The sequence below is a fragment of the Centropristis striata genome, chromosome 7, assembly GCF_030273125.1.
Source record: "Centropristis striata isolate RG_2023a ecotype Rhode Island chromosome 7, C.striata_1.0, whole genome shotgun sequence".
NCBI classification, from domain to species: Eukaryota; Metazoa; Chordata; class Actinopteri; order Perciformes; family Serranidae; genus Centropristis; species Centropristis striata.
This window is the reverse complement of record NC_081523.1, coordinates 14,204,886-14,227,013: the sequence shown is the minus strand read 5'-3', so window position 1 is coordinate 14,227,013 and position 22,128 is coordinate 14,204,886. Positions and strand designations below refer to the sequence as shown.

At 39.3% G+C, this 22,128-nt stretch overlaps 1 protein-coding gene across 6 annotated transcripts in view; it reads left to right on the top strand.

Annotated features, from left to right (window-relative positions):
- Positions 1 to 22,128, top strand: part of mctp1a (multiple C2 domains, transmembrane 1a) — a 153,356-nt gene that overhangs the window by 54,213 nt on the left and 77,015 nt on the right. For all 6 annotated transcript variants that reach the window (XM_059337992.1, XM_059337990.1, XM_059337989.1 and 3 more), the window contains exon 2: positions 3,467 to 3,587. In XM_059337992.1, the coding sequence (XP_059193975.1) occupies positions 3,467 to 3,587 (121 nt within the window). The remainder of the gene's footprint in view (positions 1 to 3,466; positions 3,588 to 22,128) is intronic.

Here is a 22,128-nt window from a genome sequence, read left to right as displayed (position 1 = left end):
CGGCACCCTCCTTATCCCTACCCCTGAGTTTGGATATGCAACACAACTCAACCATAGTCCTTTATTGCTTGTTTTCTTCTGTCTGTACATGGTTTTACCGTTCTTGGCAGGCTGGTTGTCTATTATATCTGGTTGTTTGACTTCATTGATCCGATTATGTGTACTGCCGCTTAATCAAAGAACTTGTACTATATACCTACAAATCCATGTCAAATCCTGTGCTCCCTATTATGTTTGTGTGCCTTTGTGTGTGAATGTGCTTTCAACTTGTGTGTCTGTCAGAAGTACTGTACGGCATACACACAACATATACAGACATTCTGAAAAATACTGAAAAGTACTGCATATTTCAGAGATGAAAAAAAGCATGCACAATGGCATTTTCCGTGGGCACAGTGTGTCCGGGAATTTCCATCTTTTTCTTATTCGCTGTGTGTTATGATGTGACCTGACTCGACATTGTGTTGATCTCTGTGTCTCTGTGTCACTGTTTGTTTGTCACATTCAAAGACAAAAGGGCTTAATGTTTCATTGTCAGACCCCAGCAACTGTAGTCCAATCATATTGGTTGTATCAGTTCAACTACAGTGGCTTACATACACAGATGACCTCAGGTTTATCTTATCCAAAAACACAGCTTGAGCTCTCTGTCCCTGAATGTTCACGTTGAATTTCTACAGATATTTGTTGAGATGGTGCACCTGTTATCAAACAGCTTACATTTGTTATTTTATTTTGTTTCAATTTTACCTTTTCCCGAAAAGACAGACTCCATTTTCCCGTTCCCTCTGTGTTTCTGAATGTTTGACAGCAGGTGCTGTGAAGCTAAAATTGTTTTGGGCTGGCTTTTCCTTGGGGATTTGAGAGCTCCAAGCTTTACACAGCACCACATTTCTCACCCAGCTGCTGTAGTTTGTAATGCTGCTGTGTGTATAGTGTGTACTGCCCTCTACACATAAACATTTCAATATATATAATCATGGGTGTAAAAATAACTATTGCTCTTAATGTGGAGACAGCATTAATGATACCCTTCAGCAAGTATCAGCATGCTGCTACTGCTGAAACAATCTTTTATGAACTGCAAACATTTACAGTTATTTTAATGCCATTTTTCTCTATAGACATAAGTGTTTTTTCAAGTGCCTTTTGTGACTCTGTTTCAGTAAAATGCATAATATAATAGAAATGTCAACAATCTGCGTTGCAAATGCCAGCTCATTTATAAGTGTTTGTGTGGCATGTTTACCATATTCAGTTTCCCCATGCACAGAAAATGATATTCAAGCATGATATTCATTATATAATATTAGTAATTTCTGAGGGCAACCCAAGATAATGGTTATAATATGCCACTACATGGACTGCAGTGTAATTATACTCACTGTTATTAACCTGTGGCCTCAGTGCAGGGCTGCCCCCGAAGATTGGAACAACAGTGCTGCATCATTCTACCACAACCATTATGCTGCTTCCAAAAATAGCATAGTGTGCATATTCTGTTAACATGCACTTTAGAAACTTTGATTTACTTTGAGTATTCAGATAATGCAGAAAGTGATATATGAACAAATGTCCTCTTATTGTCTCAGATACACAATTTGTTCTTATTTTGTTAGTGCCCTTTGATTTCTGGGATCTGAGTTTTTACGAATGGTTGAGAGAGAGTCTTATCAAGATGAGAAAAAACATGTTTCACAGTCCACAAATTGTTTGTCCCATTCATGGAAACTTGCAAAAATTGAGGAACATAAAAAAAATCCCATGGGAATTTGCTTTCATGTGCACATGCATATCGTATAAAGCAAAATCTATATTATAGAATGTAATAATTGTACATTAGTTAGTTTAAAAATGTGTGGTTTGTGTATGTCTTATGTAATATACATGTTTGCTTTATTTAACAGTACCTTGATTTAAGTTATTATTCTTCTCACAACCTTTTTATGGTGCCATCCTCCACCATCCTTCAATTCTTGGGCTTGTGCCAGAGTATTCACACACGACAGAACACCTGTCCTGCTGATGCAGTGTTTAGGGGGCATTACTTCTGCTAATAAACAATTATGTTCAAGTGGGATTCATCGTGCAGCACACCTGAAAGAGCAGATTTGGATCACTGAGACATTTAGTGCAATTGATGTGAACTTTTCTTGTTTTTTTTCTCTGAACAGAAACCTAAGAGAAAAATAAAATGCATTTAAAAGAATGTTGCTGCATGAGGTCCAGTGTCATTAAAAGTTACAGAAAATGCTATGACAGCATCATTCGTAAGTGTGCATTTCAGTGACCAAGGCTTCTCAGGGGTCTTCTTTCTGCTTTTTCCATTTGCATCTTTACCCTGGTTTTAGCACTCCAGAAATGACTCTGCTCTTATGCTCCTCTCTAGTGGGAGCTGCTCTTATGCTGGCCTTGGTAGCCTGTTAGTAGCCCCCCAGTGGCCCACAAGTATTTTATACTCTTTTTATAGTTATTCTTGGCCTCATCTCAGGGCATGATAGTTGGGTAGACATGACAGGAGTGCCTACGCACGGGTTGTCTAATGTGTGTGAGAGAGAAATGAGGATGAGGGAATAGGAAGAAAATGAGCATGATGGAGAAAGAAAGTAAGCTGTAGTAGATCTTAGAGGAAAGCCTGGTTCATCATGTGGCTTGCTAATGGGTCTTTAGCTCCCAGGGAAATCATGATAAGAGCCAATGGGGGTTTTCTGTCGAAGTGGAGTACAGACCTGACCTCAGGGCTATAGCATGACATGTAAAACCACAGAGAGGACCCCCTACAAGAACGTCAGAAGCTTCAAGAGGAGGCTGCATGCTTGCTATGAGTATTTATCAGACTACACATCAAAGACATATTATATAATGTATTGACTTTCCAAAGCGTGAGCAATTTCTCTGTTTACCTTTTCAGTCTCTTCTTCCCCCTAGCCTTTTTTTGATCTACTCAGTGTGATTTATTCAGAGCATAGTGATGCTGCAGAAAACTTCTTCTGTTACATTTTGGACACAAACAATGAAAAAGCAATATCCCCAGAAGCCATTAGAAGTTTAAAATTCATGCATGAATGTTTTTTGTTTTTCCCTTGTATTTGTTTTTGCACAAAGCAAGCAGGAAATAAGAAAATCTTACGTGGGATTCATGAAACGCGCTCTCACAGCTTACCCACCAGGTTTTTTGATGAATCGTGTTTGAGCTTCTCATGCCAGGAAACACGATTCATGCATGAGGCCCATTGTCTCTAAATATTGATGTTTCTGACTCATAAAGCTTTCTGCCTTATAGTATAGAAAACACAAGATTAAGCAGTCAGTCTTAAATAATTTAATAAGATATTGAGAATTTTTCAATGGCAGTTGTCTCATTTTTGAGTATGAAGTCCTGGATTTTTTTTAAATAATACTAACGCTACTGTACGTTTGACTGTACTGGTAAAACTATATAACTTATGTAACTTCTTCTCTTCAGGGCATCAACATAGTGGGTCCCAGTAATGCAGAGCCTCCGCCTCGACCTCCTAGTCCAGCCATGTATCAACTGGATATCGTTCTGAAGAAAGGGAACAACCTGGCCATCCGAGACCGGACAGGTAGGAACTCTGTTTATATTTCCTGTTACCTCAACCGCATTGAGGTTTATACAGGGAGACGGGTTGGACAGTATTATCAAGACTCTATTTAGCCCAGCAAATGAAAGTTCTTTATCCTGGTCTCTGTCCATCTCTCTCAATTGCATTGTTACCAGCACAGACAGTCCAGCACCAAGGATGCTCCCATCTCCAAAGAGCAGAATAGTCTTATGCTTGGCTTCATTGTTATTGTATCCTCTATCTTTCTGTGTCCACTCCCATTTTTATATCCCCCTCTTTTTACAAATGTAATATTTCTTTTGACACTGTTTCGTCTTTTCACTTCTATTCAGTTTCTTTGTTGTTGTTCTTTTTTTTTTTTTTATCACATTTCGCTCCCTTTCTTCTCTTTGTCTTATCTGTCTCCCCATGTAGGGTTTTATTAAATCACACATCCTGTCTTCACAGCTCACTCCATTCTTCATGTGTGAAGTGAGATGGAATTACTAGGAATGATGAGACACATTTCCTGGGCATGTAAGCACGAGAAGAATTCAGCTTTGGCTTAAACTAGAACATTGTCACATTTGGAGCCAAGACAGTTGATGCTACTACACTCTCCTTTTTTTAACTTTTGTGTCATATGATTAAATTATAGTGTGGGTCTTTTACTGCACTACCAGTGTGATCAAGGTTTCGTCAATATACTTCTTCTCTCCAATGTAATGGAACTAAATGGTACTTGGCTTGTGGTTCTCAAAGTGCCAAAAAGATACATTTGAAAAACACAACAGCAATGTCAGAAATCACGATCCAGTTACTAAAGGTAATCCACAGATCTTAATGTTAGCGGTTTAATATAGGAACTTTTTTTCTTTGTATACAAAAAACTGCTCATAACAAGCTCTGTGAATTATCTTGAGTATACCTATCTGATTTCATCTCACACCAAATCAGTCTAGATAAATAAATAGCACTGCAGATAAGAGCAAATGTATATTCAGGTTGAATTGTCCCTTTTAAAGAACAAAAGTCAAATACACAAAAGAAGGCAGAGTGGCACTTTATATTGGTTAAAAAGGGGGCAGTGGAGCAGGAGAGGGATTTTTTTTGTCATGCTATCTTGAGTTGTTCAATTCATTGCACACACCTATTTCTCCCATTGTAGTGAAATGGAGTTTATCTCCTCTTTGCACCAGTATAAAAGATATCATCTCATATTAAACCACTCTGCTAAACCTTATTCCACACTCCTCTGGAATGATTTTAAGTGCACAGCCTGCACACTGCTTTTTTCACTGTTTGACAGTTATGTCTTGCATAGTGGATAGGCCAGCCGGCAAAAACGAGCAAGGCTTTCTTATAAACTCTCACAGACAGTGGTTCGGATAGTGACAGATGCAGGGGTCTCATTAACAGTTATAGCAGTCACCATGACAACAGATCCGAATAAGCTGCCCGTATACTCTGACTACCTGTCCGTCTGGATAATGAGCAGTGAGGTGCAGAGCTCACCTGTCCTGTTCTGTCAAAACGCCTCATTATAGAGAGCGGGAGAGAACACGACAGTCAAATAACAGACAAATATAGTGGATTGAATTTGAATGTGCAATAATGTCTTAACAACAATCAGTGTTATAACATGTTTTTTTTGTCACACAGTGTTCAGAGAGGGCTTCTAAATATTTATATATGCAGCAGTTGATTCCAAATCCTGACACGTTGTACTCTCAGGACAGTCTCATGTTACTGCTGTCTTACAGCAGACAAAGAATAAATCGCAGAAGACGGACAGGATTGGTGGGATTTTCCATTAACTAATCAGTCAAGGCTCCCTTGTCAAGGATGGAGACTGGAGAAGAGGTTGGTTGTCGGATAAAAGTAGTTTTGTGGGAGAAGTAATTTAGTTTTGGAGCCTATTGATTCACTAAAATCCCTGACATGAATTATAAATGATGCAGATGGTCTCCAGTTTTTGTCGGTAAAACATTTTGAGGGAATGTCTTTTCAGAAATACCTCTGCACTATGGAGTTTCAGATATTCATATCCAGTGAACCTGAAAGTGAAACTAAAAATAACTGAGCTGAAAGTAACATGTCAACATGCAGACAGGCATGCTAATCACCTAATTAAAACATCTCCCAAACTAGTGTGGCATCAAACCAAGTGGCTGATTTTCAGGCAATATGAGTTTGAAATTGGGATGTTCCTAATGACTAATTTTACTTTTAAAGAGAAGTTAAAACTTTTATTTTGGAAAAAGAAGGTTAGAGAGAGTTTAATTCCACTGCTGCAGGAGGAGCGGCGATTCTCCACAGAAACAGTCTTCTTTAATAAAATAATGATTTTAATAATATGTTTAACCGACTAGGATTTCTACTGCCAACAATGTTAAACCGTCTTGTTGATCCCTAGTCTGAAAAAGAAAGAATGCTTTAAGGGAGACTGGACTAGACTTGACTTTACAAGAAGCTAACAGAAGCACACAGGTATGGTGACAGAGCAGCTCTGACCCATGCATCAAAGTGATGTATACACCCAGAGACAAGGTTGACTAGCCAGACACAAAAGAGGAAGGGTGCATCAGTGATGAGGGGCACGGAGTTCCACATTACCGCATTGTCTCCCGTTGATTTCAAGTCATAAAAGGAACCTTTTTGTGCCTGAGTAAGGGAACAAGGGCAAGGGATCAGTTTAAAATGAAATGAAACAGCCCTCACAGCCACTTAGAGGATCTGTTGCTATAAAAGCATTTCCTCAGTTTGAGCAAATAATGTGGCTTTAAAGACAGACGGTGGAGAACCGGTAACAAAACACTGGAAATTTTAACAAAATTGTGCCCAACCATTCTCTGGGCTGTCTTCCAGGGAAGCACTCTTCATTTTAGTTTCATTTTAATAAAAATCAAATATAGTTGATTGTCCTTTATCTAATTTAATTAGAATAATAATACAAAAAAAGCAGTGAACGGGCCCTCGCACCCAACGCGCGTCGGGGAGCTGGCCATTCGCCGGCAGGCACTGCGGTGGTTTCAGACATTGAAAATGTCATATAAATCGGATTAAGTTTTTAGTATAAGTCTGATTTCCTCTTGTCAGTAGGGAGCGCTATGACTTTGACTGCATGTTGTGATAGGGATGTATTCAGGCATGGACCCTTGTGAATCAAAATTAATTTGGGGCAGATTGGACAATGTATGGTGAAGTAACAACAACTTACTGTTATGGTCACCAAGGCAACAGCATGTCCAGACCAGGTAGGCCAGGTAGGGGCGCTGTGACTATAACTCATTATTGTCACAAAGATGTCTTCAGGCCGCGTCTGTGATTATATGTGAGAGGTTTGGACAAGATTGGACAATGCTCACTCGAGTTTGTATGACACGTGGAAATGTTGAAAAATGTTTAGGGTCCATATCGGCCAATAACGATTGGCGGCCGATCGATCGGAGCATCCCTAAATGATACAGTAACAATTTCCAAATATGATGTCATTTGATTTAATCAAACATGATTAATTTTTTTTGCTTATAAATGGATTCAAACCACCTAAAGCACTCCAACTAATTAAACAGAAAAGCCTCCGCTCTTGTTGATGAGAGCAGTCTCGCTCCTCATAAAGCATCTTGGAGCTCTTGCACCCTCATGCGCTTATGCATTTCTGCTGAGCATGCAGGTGCTTCAGTCCTTGAGTGCTTTGGACAGAGGGTGAGCTTGGGACACAGTGCAGACATTGGCATGACATACCGGAACACCAATGTATCATTATACAAATTTTCATGTGTCACCATACAATGTGTTATGCTGTATTTTACTCTCCTGCAATGTTTACTGAGGGAGAACACTGATGACAGATTTCTCACACGTTGCAGATTCAGAAGCAGATCCAGAGTTTATCTTTGAGTCAAAGTTGAAAGTGTTTTAGGACTCGGTTTACTGTATAAAATGTATGTGCATCTATATTCAGGAAAAAAACATATCCATATAGGCACCTGTTCTTTGTGGTTCTCAGATATTTGTTGTTTATCTAGCTGAGCCATCACAGTACCCAAACCTCTAAGGGAGGATTTCCCTCATCCTCAAAAGACTGCTTGATAGGAATAAGGAGATATCGCTTGCCCGCTTGTATGGTGTAAAGCAAAACACAAGCCATTTGGGACCTTTTTCGGTACAAAAAGACACAATAATTTGCTGGCATTGTCATCAGTCTCTCTTCAGCCTGCACAAACCATTTCACAAATTGTTGCCAGGAGAGGCAGCCAATACTTGACATAGTTTAAAACTAGGATATAACTAAAATAAGCACTTGATATGGATGAATGGAGTAGATATGAAGTGGATGGATGTTTTTCAAAGTTGTTTTAACAAGGTGCACTGAGAGGTGTCTACACTGATGATGTGGTTTCCCATCTAATCATGTTTGTTCATTTCCACCTGCCTCTGTTGATACTGTATTGCATTTACACTGCAGGATGAGAAACATCAAAAAAGCTGCGAATAAGGAGCAGCAGTGATAGCCGCATGATGATAGCCATTCCTTTTCATTTTCATGTTTATTATTTCTATCAAGGCCCTTAAATTCTACCCGTCAAATGCTTCAAATCTAATTTTCATTTATCCTTTGTGGGAAAGACCCTTTGGTGTCCCAGGGCCCGAGACCTGTTTTTGTTGTCATATATGATATATATGATGCAGCTTTGAAGGTGACCCTAGATAAAATCACACTGCCTTCTGTCTCCTCCTAGTTCCTTTTGGGTGAGGTACAACATGGTGAGGCTTATCTATAGACCAATTCATGACTCAAATCTCTCTTCCCATGCCAGTGTATGACAGAGGTTACAGAGGATGAATATCCCTCAACAATTTATATATTTTGTTCTCTGTGTCTTCTGACTGAAGTGATCCCTTTTTGGTAAAACAGTATGTTAATTCAGTTCTTCTTACAAACCTCATTCCTGATCTCAAAAGGGAGAAAAGATTGTTATCTGACTGGTTGTGATCTTTTTAATGATTCTCTGAGCCTTATTCTTGCAGCATCTGGTGTAAATATCCTCTAAGGTAGAGCCCCACTTATTGTGTGTTAAGTCAAACAAACCACTCTTTGCAGGGCATTAGTCTACCAGCTTTTCTAATAGCTTTGGCTTGGATTCAATCTACCAGCAGACTTTGTTGTGGCTGTATTCAACTGTAAACAACAACATTGTTTTTCAAGGCAGTGGTGAGCCTGGTGCTGCTGCCTCACAGAGGAGATGCAACACCACACTGAGTTCCAAGTTCTGTTGTTTGAAATACAGTTATGACAGTTTTGGAGGTGTATGGTCCACCAGCACTGGCTGCATGGGGATGTTCTCAGCAGTTGCACGCTCCCTGGCATCTGGATCTGTTAGAGGCTATTGCTGAGGGGTTTGTATGCAGATTGAAAAGAACCACCTCCATAGGTAGTATGGTCGGATCACCATCTTTCCTCAATGTGTTTTGGATGCATTTACACCTGTACTTTCATGTGGTCAAGCACACTCCGATTGCACGTCGACCCAAAATATATGGAAAGTGTATTCTCAGACATCATTTTAAATGTACTGTATGTTCAGTTTTTATCCTATTATTTTAATTTACAACAAGCTGCTGCCTGTCTCCCCTCCTCTGGATAATGTTTGCCTCATGTTCTTTTACCTGCTGGCTGTTTCTCATCACTACCTCTCATGATGCGGGCTAGCTCTCCTGCAGTTTTTCTTGTTTTTTATTCATACTTTCACTTTCCTCATCCATTCATCCCTGGCGTTGTTGCTCAGCCACATAAAATGGTCCACTTACAAATTCGTACAGCTTTCCAAAGCAGCAGCTTTCTAAATATGGGGCACAGGATGGGCTTATCGGCTTTTTCATCTCTGTCATCTGCTTGATTCATCTGCTAATTCACCACAGACTAACAAAAGGTGTTTGAGTGGCCTAAATAGGCCACTCTGTTTTAGTCATTCTTACGTTTAGACATATTATTCCCAAAACTGATGTGAAAGAAGCTCCATGGAATATATTCCAACAAACTTAATATTACATACAATTTTCCACTGTAAATTGTCTATAAACTTCCCTGATTCCTAGCTTACACATTCCTACTACAAACTGCTGTAGTTTAATTCCTCTGAGACTACGTAATTACTAGATGGTTATGTGTACTGGGACATTTTGTGTGTGTGTGTGTCTGTGTGTGTGTGTGTCTGTGGGTGTACTAATATTAGTGAGTAGGTTTCCAGTGATTAGTATGGCCAGTAAGACCAGTGAGTCTGCAGCGAGCTTAATTATCTCTGCACAACAGTCTCTTAAGATATAGAAACAACGAGAGAGCCAGAGCATGACACCATAGTCGGCATGTTGTCTTGTTTTATTTCAAGTCCCCTTCATTGCTTTCTCACCTCCCATGCTATTCTCCCACATGCTGTGCAGTCTTCTGCTTAATTTTTGATTCTGCTCATTCAGCTCCGCTCACCAGAGACCCTACTGTTACGTTATCTCACACTTTACATTTTAATTCTATCTAGATCATGTTGCACATTAATGAAGGCTAATTTAGTGTAAATGTCAGCGGAGGACAGGAAAGCAAACTCCTCCCAGCGTAAAGCAGCAAGAGGCAGAGGCATGCATGTGTGTGATAGTGTGTAATTATAATGAGGCAGGCTCTCAATCCATCTGTCGGCCTCCCATGATGGAGTTTCTTGTCTTTGCAGCCTTTTACAGCCAATACATCCTCTTGAGCAGATTGCATTCTGGGTAATGGGAAACCCCAGAGCTGCAACCATCCGTCAGTCCTGACACTACACATAGGCCAGCAGCTCACACACAAATACAGGCTCACATTGCCCACCACAAAGAGTGCCCACAGTGTGAGCATGAGGCTTTTCCAGGTTTACAGCTCAGGCATGACTGAGGGTTTTATGGGCAGCTTTACTACATTGCTCTCCTCCTGTTCTCACATCTCATGACAAGCATCAGTGAGCCTCCGTCATGGTGTGGTTCTTAATGGCAGCCTTTCTGACAGGCAAAGTGCTGGCCAACTCTGGATAGGTCCTCTGCACTCTATATCACTGAAGCAGTAAGTGCCAAGACAGAGGGAAAGTTCGGGAGGACCACTTGATTTTAAGGTTAATACTAAAGTTCATATGGGGCCACTTTTATTATCTTATAGTTCAGAGGTTCATGAACTTTGTTCAATCACTGAATGTCTACAGAATCATAAGCAGCTCCTTGGTGCAACTAATTACATCACAACGGTTAATTTCCATTCAAAAACTTGAACATCCAAATATGTAGTAGTAATTGTAACATTATTAACTGTCTAAACCCCAAGCAATTTCAGGAAAATGTTGTACTAGTGTCACATTTTATTACCTGTGGCCTTATTTTTCACTGAAATAAATCCTGCACCTCTATGAAAACAGCATGATCATGGCTGGAAGTAGTGAGAACTAAAACATGTTGTTTTTGCAGTGTAACACAGTTATAATGCCACAAATCATTAAAAATGATAAAGATAATTTGTATATATTGCATATATTAGACAATGTATACATTTATATAACCTCTGCTTAATACAGTTCAGACAGATTTTAATGAATATTTGTCGTGTCCCTGTTGGTCTCAGCGGAGTTAATCATGGCTTCCCAGCTGCACTGAGGAGCACTGAATTTAATGTTTTTATTACAGAATCTGGTTAGTGGAAATCGTTAAATCAGACATGGAATTAAATGAAAACATGCTTTTAAAACCCCCAGTGGGTTTTGGGGTTTAGATGGGTTAATTTTTATAATGTTCTTTCTCTGTTAATATGTCAAAATGCCTGCTATAAAATAGATCTATTGTTTTTAACATCTGCTTTTACCGCCAAGACTTAGCTTGGCAGTAAAAGCATAAAGAGAAATGTAACAGATGTGTAATATTTTCCAGGGTTTTGAACAACTGGGTTGTTTTATGGACTGAATCATTCCTGATTTGATGCTAACATTATACATTATTGATTGCTTTCTGATGCTATCAGCATGAGGTTTGTCATCCATATTCATTGTTTAATACTGAGCCAGTTAGTGTCAGCTCCACAATGCTTTACTCCAGTTTACATCATATTTTCCATATTTCCCTAATAAGAAATAATGTTTGTGCTTTTATCTAATGCTTAAATGGACTGAGTGTGTGTACAGCTGCCCCTGCTATTCTTCACTCCAATGCATTTGAATGCCTTTCAGATATGTAGTGTAAGAATGTCTGTTTTGGGTTTTTTTTCACAACTTATCAGAGTAATTTTAAAAGAAAAAAGTATACCAATCAGAGCATGTTCTACTGCAGTAGCGTAATGTAATATACAAAGCAGTGAGTTAATCTTCTGTTCATGGAGTATGATACTTATTTTTAGACCATGATATCAGACTGTCCTCTGTAGAAATGTAATTACCTGCTCATATATAATCAGTTAATAATTCAGGACCGTTTGTCTTCCCTGTACTGACACAGAAAGCTATTGATCATGAATGTGTAATGAGGATCTACAGATTGATGATGAAAATGAGGAAATGGAATAATTCATTTTTCCACACATCAGAGTGAAGCCTTAAGACAGAAAAGAGCTTTTTATTTTAGAAATGTGCAGCTAATCACAATCCTGTATCATCATTATCGTCTTTCACCCTGCAGTCATTAACAAGCCCCTTTCATGTGCGTGTTAAAGTGTGTAGAGTTTGAACATGACCTTATCTTCATATGATGACATTTTAACTGCAGCAGAAGCCTCTTCTCCCCAGCACACATACCTCAGAACTATCTGCTGTTCATCCCACTGTCACAGACAGAACAGAGGCATCCTTTATTTTTCCATAATTTTTAATGCAAGGTCGAGGCTTCATGTCTGACAATACTATGGAGAGTTCTGTCTGTTCATTGCCCTGCTACCATTGAGAACAATGAACAAGGCAGCTGTGTGGCCTAGCAGGTGTTTGTGTTTGTTTGTGGTTTGACTGAGAGTGCTAATGACCAAGAGCATCAATCCTTTGCACTTAGGTTTGCTTATAGCTCCAAATTGCATACTTTTTCATTTTATGTTTTGTATTTACTGCAGCTGCCCTGACAGAGTATGCACTGTTGCATGCACCCTCTTGATCACCTGCAAAGGATTGTGGGTCAGAGTAGCCAGAAAAGCATGCTAGCTTGCATTCTGCAAAATACTACGAGATGTATTAGTATTTTTGTCATACTGCATTCATAAATATTCCGTAGTAGGACTTCTTCTAGTCTTCTCTTTGTGGCACATTAAATTGTATGGTAGTGTACAGTATATATCTGAAAGCACTAACTGATTTTGTAGAGAGAGCGCAATTGTAGCGATGATTTTGCCAGTGGAATTATCACTTCTGTGTTTGCATTTGTGTGCAATAAATGTCACACACACTATTTGCACATATGCAGGCACATAGCTCATGACTTCTTCCTCTTATGTGTGAAGTGTGAAAAAAAACAGTACATAGTTATTAGAGGATTTGGAAGCATACTTGCAGACATTATGCTAATGCTAACTCCCAGAGCAGCATTGGCATTTAAATATAAGCATAAGACTTTGATGAACTTTTGTGTATTTTTAGCCTGCCCATTTAATGGCTGTTACATCACAGCTTCAACTGCTGGAACTTAAATTACCTAAATTGACTTGGGGTTGACTTGCCTGTGTCCAAAAAGATCATTAATAGACCATAACTCTATGAAAAGTCCATATTTGGTCTTAAATAAAGAATTTAAAAAACTCCAATACATTATACTATACTATCATACATTCTATGGTACAGTACTACATATTCATGTGTTGCTGTTGTTATACCACCCTTAGCATGGAGTTTGTTGAACTAACAGCTCATTTATAGTGATTAGAGACACTGCCATAACTGTAATTAAGAAACATCTGATCGTTCAATTATTGATTCATTTTCACAATGTGACGGAATGTCTTATTTCATCACTTTTAATGCATTCATGTTACCTGGTCTGTCATTTACATTTTCTCTGCATACCAGAAACAACAAGCTGAAACAGACTTAGAAATGTGACACTACACTCCATCATTTTTGCTAGGTTGATGTTGCATATCTTATTTTCATTTTGCCATGAAGCAAATCGTGCTTCCTGAAGAGTGGGCAGGCTGCTGAATGATACAGTGAGAATATGTCAATGCCATAACTTTCACTAAGTACCTGTGGCAGCAAGGAAATCAACTGGAAGTTACTGTAATGAGACTTTATAATATAATTAAATGTAGACAGCTCGAGGGAGATGAAAGAGAGAAAAGCAATATGATGAGACAAGGAATTTCAAGGAGGTTGTTGTATGAAGCAGGAGAAGATGGAGAGGAAAGTAGAAAGCAGCAAAACAAGTTGATCCGACAATTGCAACAAAGTTAAAGAGTTAGATTGACAACAGAAAATGTGTTTTAGAAGATCAAACCAAATTTGACAAATAAATTACACAATTGGATCGTATCATAAAAAGCTGCTGCAGATCAAAGACAAACATTGTTGGAAAATAACTCAACAAGAAGATACTCCCTTGAGTGTGTTTGGTGTGTATGGATACACACTGCCTCCCATTGGTAACGGCTGGTATGTTATGAATTGGACAGAAGTGTCTTGACTTTATTAGCAAATATTTCAGTGAAATATGATTATGCATATTTGCAATGTGAGAATGCACTGATAGGCTTATTTATCTTCTGGGCTGCAGGAACAGTGAATATTACCGAAAATGTCAAGTATTAGTGTCAACATTGTTCAGTGTAATGTATCAAGTGTTAGCTTGCTTGTTAATTGAATTATTTTCAAATGCAAAACTTTCCACTGTTAGTTAGCCCTACTCTTTTGCTTGTGGATGGTCTTTGAAACAAGGGGTTTGAGTCTGTAACGTATAGATGTTGATGCTTTATTTTAGCTTTTGTCATGTCAAGTCATTAAGCAAAATTACACAAGGTGTCCCAACACACATTACAAGGCCAGATGTCTGTACACACACATACATTACATGTATATCCATATACTGTAACTATGCATGTAAACAATAAATTGACAGAAGAGGTAAAAAGAAAAGTAAAAAAATTCCCATTGCATGAGTTGAACATCAGAACCAATGTTACAGTCACAGTAAAAGAGAATGTGAGATTGATTGGTTTGCAAGTAGAATTGAGCATGATTGCATTTGCAGACTGTCTTTACCAAGAAAAGAGCCATATTGGCCTGCGTATATTTACGTTTATTGTTAGGTGACAACCTCTGGTGGTGATGTGATATAAAGAGCGACAAAGTTTGTGCAAAGAAGAGGTCAGTGGAGTGATGGATCAAACAAACAAACACAGGTGTTTGACCCAGGAGCGTATGTTTGTGTCCTGTGCAAAGCCAAAAGTAAACCTTGACCTATTTTAACTTCAGTACTCAGGTTAACTTAGCTAACATAGTTGTCATATATCGTGTACATATTTTAACCCAGGCCATGATCTTTTTCTAGACCTAACCAAGAGGTGTTGCCGCCTAAAACTACCCAAGTAGTTTTCTTTCAATATGTTAAGCACATGTTTAAAACTGCAGCCATTTCACAACTTAGAAATGTCATAATAAGCTTTAAGGTAATTGGCTGGTATGATACAAGTATCAGGACGTGATGACATTTGAGGTATTTTCACTTGACCTGAAGAGTTTGAGTTTGTGTCTCAATCAACTGCAATTAATGTTTGTTTGCTCAAATGCTAACAAATAGTTAACGCTTGTATTAAATGACCATGCAAAGTGTAATAGCAGCTCTTGGTTGTGGGGGCTGTTGTTTACATTTGGATCACAGTTTGTGCTTTCAAGCATACTGTTGCTGCATTCTCAGGTGTCTGGCAGGGTAGCGTGGCTTACTGGCAGACAGACAGTATTTTAGTTGCCGGTGCCCATTAGGTGTTAGTAGAGATATATGTGTGGTGCATTATGTTTTCAGCTGCTTGTCAGGAAGACAAAGAGCAGCTATCAAAAACAACTCTGTCAGGGGCTTTTAGATCTGCCTGTGCGCCACACCCATGTCAAAACTACCTGCTAAGTGCGCCGCTGGGTCCTCTCACAAACACATTTATTCCACCTCCCAGCCATGATTACAGTGTTTAGTGGCTTGTTTTAATAGCATTATAAAAGACATTAACACCTTGATATAAACCACTCAGTATCTCTTTGTGTCTTTGGCAATTTCTCGTCACTCACTCACTTGCCCACTCACCCACCCACCAGTCGATGGTCCCAGGGGGCTCCTCCAGAAAGGAGGATTATGGGGTTAGTCTGTTTTGTCAAACAACTTGGAAACCCTGGATTTTTGGTTCCAAGACCGGGGCTCACAGAAAAAAGCCCCTGTTAGACTTACAGAGTTCATACAGGGTTCAGTCTTCGTCTGTGCACAGGCAATGGAGAAAGCGGAGCAGCTGCACCTACACTATTTGACTAGGGGGAGAAAATGTGTGTTTTTACATCCACATATTTTGATCGTACTACTTTGCTATTTTTAAACTTTTGAGCTAGTTTGGATTGTATTGTATTTTACTGTGTTGTTTCCTGCCCTGGTAGGTAAGGGGTGTTTTGACCTGCTTTTAATTTCAGTTTTAGGTGTTTTCCTTGTCAACACAGTTTTATAAATCCCAACATACAGCATACAAAGCTTAAAGTATAGACGTGGATTGCTGAATGTAGTATGCTAAAATGAATTCCAGCAAGGTATATTCATAAACTCTGAATTCCTGTAACACTGCAAACATCTAACTGATCTCATTTGCTTTAACATCTATAGTTGAATCTTACAAAACCTGCTGATAAGCTTTCAAAGTCTTCTGTTGAGAATTAGATTCCACCTCATTACATTTAGCCCACACGGCTCACCAGTAATGCCACTCAACTGTCGAAAGACAGAAAATCACTTTGTGCTCTCCATGGATGCTCTTCAGCACCTACGGCACCTGTCTACCTTTCCCAGTTCATCATGGTGTGAGACATTGGCTCTTTATACGTAGTTCCCCTTACCCAGCACTTTCACTTCACAGCTTTCTGCCTCTAAGGTGGACAAACATCCAGGATGCACCAATCCATCAATCCTTCTGTCTTTTAACCCAAACTGGTTTTAGGCATTCTCATCAACCTGTATTCTTCTAAAGCTTATTGATCTGTCCACCCACCAGCCCCTATGCAGGACATGCAATCACTTTTTTTTTCTTTTATGGACCTTACCCAACTGTAGGAAATATTTTAAGTATATAATATAAATGTCATATATGGTTGATTTCCAAGAAAACATCACTGCGATCACTTCTCTGTGCTCTGCCCACACTCACTCATATTCAGCCACCACCCACCTACAGCACCAACCTTTTCCATTTCATACTTCTCGGGCTGCCTGTGTTTATGGCACCATAAAGCTGGCACTGTGGGATGCAGAGTCTCTGAGCCAGTGATGTGTGTCTGGAGAGTATCGACCTGATGTGACACAGAAAGAGAGTTGCTGCAGTTTTAGAGATAAGTGGCTTTTGCCTCGGTGATGGTATGGGACCATTTGTCTTTAGTCTTGTCATTAGATAGTTCAAGTACACGGAACAGCGTGTTTCACTTCTTTTACAAGAAACTACATTCCTTTTTTATTAATTTAATGTTTGTATTTACATCACATTATGCTACACAGCAATGCCCTCTCAGACATGTCTAGCTGTAACTCTTTCCCTTCTATTTTCCTTATCCTGTCACCCGTGTCCTCTTGCTGCAGCTCTCCTGCAGTGATATGTCAAGGGCAACTGTGTGTAAAAGAGTGTATATGTGTGTGAGAGCGTGTTTCTAGTATATCTTCTGCTGTGCATGAGGGTGTTTAAATGTGAAAAAGTGGACATATTTTCCTGGCAGGCTGGTGTTGGTGCATATTTTTGCGGTCTCACATCAGCGCTTACTGGCAGTGTAGGATCAGTCAGCAGTTTTTACTCAGAAAGAGCTGATTTTATGCTTCAATGTTAAATATTAAAAAGGGCACTCTTTTGTCATACTCTAATAACCTCAAATTAAGTATACTATATAATCATCTACATAATTACTTACTCGTCATCATTAAAACCATATGTCTTTGCTTAAATGTCCAATAATGCAGTCTTGCCATTAGCGTCTTTACTGCCTTTAATGAGCATCAGTGATGTCATTATGTGAGTGAGGTATTTGTAATTGTCCTCTTGCTAATAGTAGAACGTGACTCCATCTTGAACTGATGAGACTTTGCAAACACTGAGAGCTCATCCTTTTATCAACCGGTATCTTCACTGTCAGCCTGGTCTATGACACAGACTCATTATAGCTGACTACATGAAAACAGGGCAGATTATCAAAATACTGAGGTAAACAATATACCTCAGGATTATGGCTGCTCTGGTTCTCAGATACAGTATATATTGTGCAGTACAGTGCATTTTATATGCTCACTTCCATTCATTCAAGAGATCCTGGCGGAAAGGATAAACCACAGGCACAGTGAGAAATGTTTGATAATAGGATTCCCTTATCTCCTTTGCGATTTGCTTGGTAATCACTTTGGTCACAGCGGATTATAACAAGGCACTGATTTGCGACACGTTCAGCATAAACAAATGCATCAGTCCAGGGTAGCGTTTCACTGGAAGTGGCTGTCATCATCCATCACTCCTTCCAGTACGAACACTGAAAGGAGTGATAGTTAGGAGGATGCGTTGAAAGGCACTGGGATTCTTGGATGCCAAAGATGGAGGGAAGGAAGGCAGAAGTAAAGAGTCACACCACAGACTGAGAGAATCAGCACTGTCTACATACATGTACATCTATCAGCCATGTACATGTACAAATAGATACATACACTAAATGCAACCTTCTTGCAGGTTTCTTTGTTTCTAATTGACAAGCTTTTTATGAAGTGTATTAACTTGTGCTTTTAGTGAAAATATGCTTTCTTCATGTGATTTGCATTTACATTAGTTTAATAGTGTTTTGAATTTTGTATGCTACAATGTTACATTAAGCTTTTTTGGCAGCCTAGTGGTGCTAACATTGAAAGGTTAGCCAACTCTCTATTACTGTATCTCATGCTTACAAGTTAATGTCTCACCTACAAATTGTACATACAGTGACTGCAATTTTCTCTTTTAAAACATTATGGTCTCTCTGCACTGCACTGTGAAAAGAGACACACAGTTCTCATAAGACAGCAAGCTGCTGTATCTATCCTGTATGTACTATAGATAGTATATATATTTATATATACCATATGTGTGCAGTGATTATATAATGCATTTGAAATGGCTGTGATTAATCCTGATCAGGTTTCTTTGGACATTTTGTTATCTATGTCTGGATGTGAAGAGACTGCCAAGCCAGTAAACTGATTATCTCCTGCACAAACACAAACTCTGAATACAAACACTGCCTTGTGAGTTCTTCCCAGTCTGACCAAGTCTCTCTGTTGTTGCTTTTCTTTTTTTAATTAGATACATTAACATTTTAACCTTTTTATGGTGGGATAAAATGCACTGACATGCACCTCTGCACTTAATGTCATTGATTATTATAACTTAATGGGTTCCATATAATTTTGAATGTCCCTGCTTGTTTCTGTTATGACGTGTCTCTGTCTAGCTATTCTTTGTCTGTCAAACCAATTGATTTTGATCTTTATGGACAGTGGGTAATAGGATGTTAGAATAAGGCTGAAATGGAATTGACATGAAGATCAATGCCCGTTTATCAGGGTAATAAAATGTAGATTTAGAATACTACATCTTCTTGGTCATCATGAGGAATAGTGAATACATAGACATAATACATTATTGACCCTGTAGTTTGTTTTTCAGGTTTCTCACAGAGTACAGTGTTTGTGTGTGTATTATAGGCCTACCATCAGGTTGACATTTTTGTAAGAATGCAAGTTGTATTATTAATGTTTATAAAAATAGACTAGTTTTGCAATATTTTGATCCCACAAAAATTATTTGGCACTTCTACAGAATAACACAAATTTAAATCAATGCCCCCACCTAGTGGTCAAACAGAGGCACTACATGAGGTCCATGCATCTAAGCATCCAGCTTCAGCTTTAAATCCTGGCAATCACAACAGGGCATGAGTCACATGATACGCCTGATTCTCTCATCAGGCCTTTAGGGTAGTGTGTACAAGCATATTTGTATCTCTATTTTTAAAAAATAATGAGATATAAATATAATATAATGAGAGAGAAAAGACGTATTTTCATGTGACATTATCAGAGTTGTAATAGAATAACTGCATGGTGTCTGTTCCTGCAGATATATTAGAGGTGTGAATCACCAGAGGCCCCACAATACGATTTTATTCTGATACTTGAGTTATGATACAATGTTATTGCGATTATAAGCAGTTTGCCATATGGGGAGTATTGTGATACAATATATTGTGATTTAACTGTTCAACTGCATTTTGTGTCACAAAATTAAATTCAATCAAGAATCGTTTTGTCAAACTAAAGAAAATTCTCAGTCTATTAATCGCACTTCAGTCTTTTTATTTCTCCACAATGACAGTCAAACCCACAGACTGACCAACAAAGTATTCAGTCAAATTGAACTTAACTGATATCAAACATGTGTGGATGACAACAACTGCAGCATTTTCTCAAACTTTCCTCAACTTTAAGCTTCACTGCTCTGGATTTTTTGGAATGAAACATTAAAAAAAGCCTAACTTTGCATTGCATTGTTATTTCGACAACTTCCCGACACGATATCCTATAGATTCCTTAGATCTTTTAGTTTCATACAATACCATATATCCAGTTTATTCCTAAAAGTGAGCTGCGGCCATTATATGGCAAAAACACTGACGGACTGTCAGAATGCTAAATATCGATACTTGGCGGCCATGAATCGTTATAATGTTGCCACGCAAAATATCACGATACTATGTGTATCAATTTTTTTACCCCACTCTTTCATCCATAGCACAGAATGTTTTTTTGTATCATCTGCTACATATATGTATCACCGTACAACCCTGTATTATGTTAAGCTTCTAGTAATATTGCTAGCTAGCTTAGTGTGCTAATTTTACAGTCTGTATCATTAACATAAGTTTGTTGGACTAGTAATGTACTAGTAGTGGTGAGAACATTAGTTGACAATACTAGTTGTCTGTTGTCCTGCAGCCACAGAGACCTTCACTGATAAAACCTGCAGTGGGAGATTGTTCCAATCCTCATTGATAACAAATCAAAACATCCTCTCAGTGAAAGTGTGTGTGAAGGTGTGTATGTGTGTGTTAGTTTCAGCATCAGAGAACGACAGCTTTCCCGCGTTCCACTCCAGATTTACTCTGATCCTCTGGAGCTTCCTCTGCACTACGAGAGCAGTGATTCTATCTGATGGTGACCAATATGAGTATTTATCCCCACAGAACCATATTCTCCATAATCCAGACTTCATGTCTTCTTTCCTCTGGACAGACTCTGCTAACTGACCACTGACCAGATTTTATTGTCTCCAACCTTGACCTCCCAGCTGTGAGTCCCTGAGTTAAAGCCCTCAGAGCCCAGAACACAGCAGGAATAACCAAACCTCTCTGGATTATCAGGAAGCTGCTGTTTCTCTCCTCGTCTCAGAATGACATGGCTGTAGGAGACCATGTCCTTCATCTGGTTCCAGATGTCGAAGGTCAGGTTGCCCAGGTGTTTGGGCCCGCCTATCAGAGCTCCTGAGGGCAGCTGTGGATCCTCCAGCAGGGGGCGCTGCTGGACTCTTTCCACTGCAGCATTGTAGTTGTGCAGGAATGAGACGTGTTCAGCTCTCAGCTCGTCCTCTGTGGCTCTGACTGTGTCTGAAAGAGCTGCAGTCTGTCTGCTCAGAGCCTCCATCTTCTCCTTCATCATCTGACTCTACTGCTCCTCTTCCTCCCTCAGTGCAGCCATCCTGGCCTCCACTCCCTCTTCTAGAAACTGGTGACGCTTCTAAAACTGCTCCTTAATCTGCAACTCTGCGTCGGGCCTGGACCTGAATGTGTTCTGCTGTTTGATCAAACTTCACTTTAACTTCTTTAAAAACCTCTAACTTCTTCTTTAAAGGCTCCAGAGTTTTCTGAAGTTCCTTCTTGTGTTGTTGTGCAGCTTCATCCATGGGTCTGATTCTGTGGTTGATGTGTTTTTCTGAGTCTCTGCAGACGAGACACACTGGCTGCTGATGATCCAAACAGAAGAGTTTGAGTTTCTCAAAGTGCAGCCTGCAGAGAGCCTCTGAAGCTCTATGATCTCTCTCCTGTAAGAAACTCTCACACAGGTTCTTTAACACCAGGTTAAGAGTCGGATGACCCTTTGAAAATCTTCTCTTACAAAGCGGACACTCTTTGGTTTGTTTCCCCGTCCACCAGCTCTGCAGACGTTCTTTGCAGAAGCTGTGGCTGCATGACAGGAGGACAGGATCTTTAAAAAAGTTGTGGCAGACAGAACAGCAGAGATCGTCCTCTAATCTGGAAGCCATTTAGTCTGAGTGAAGCTCAAA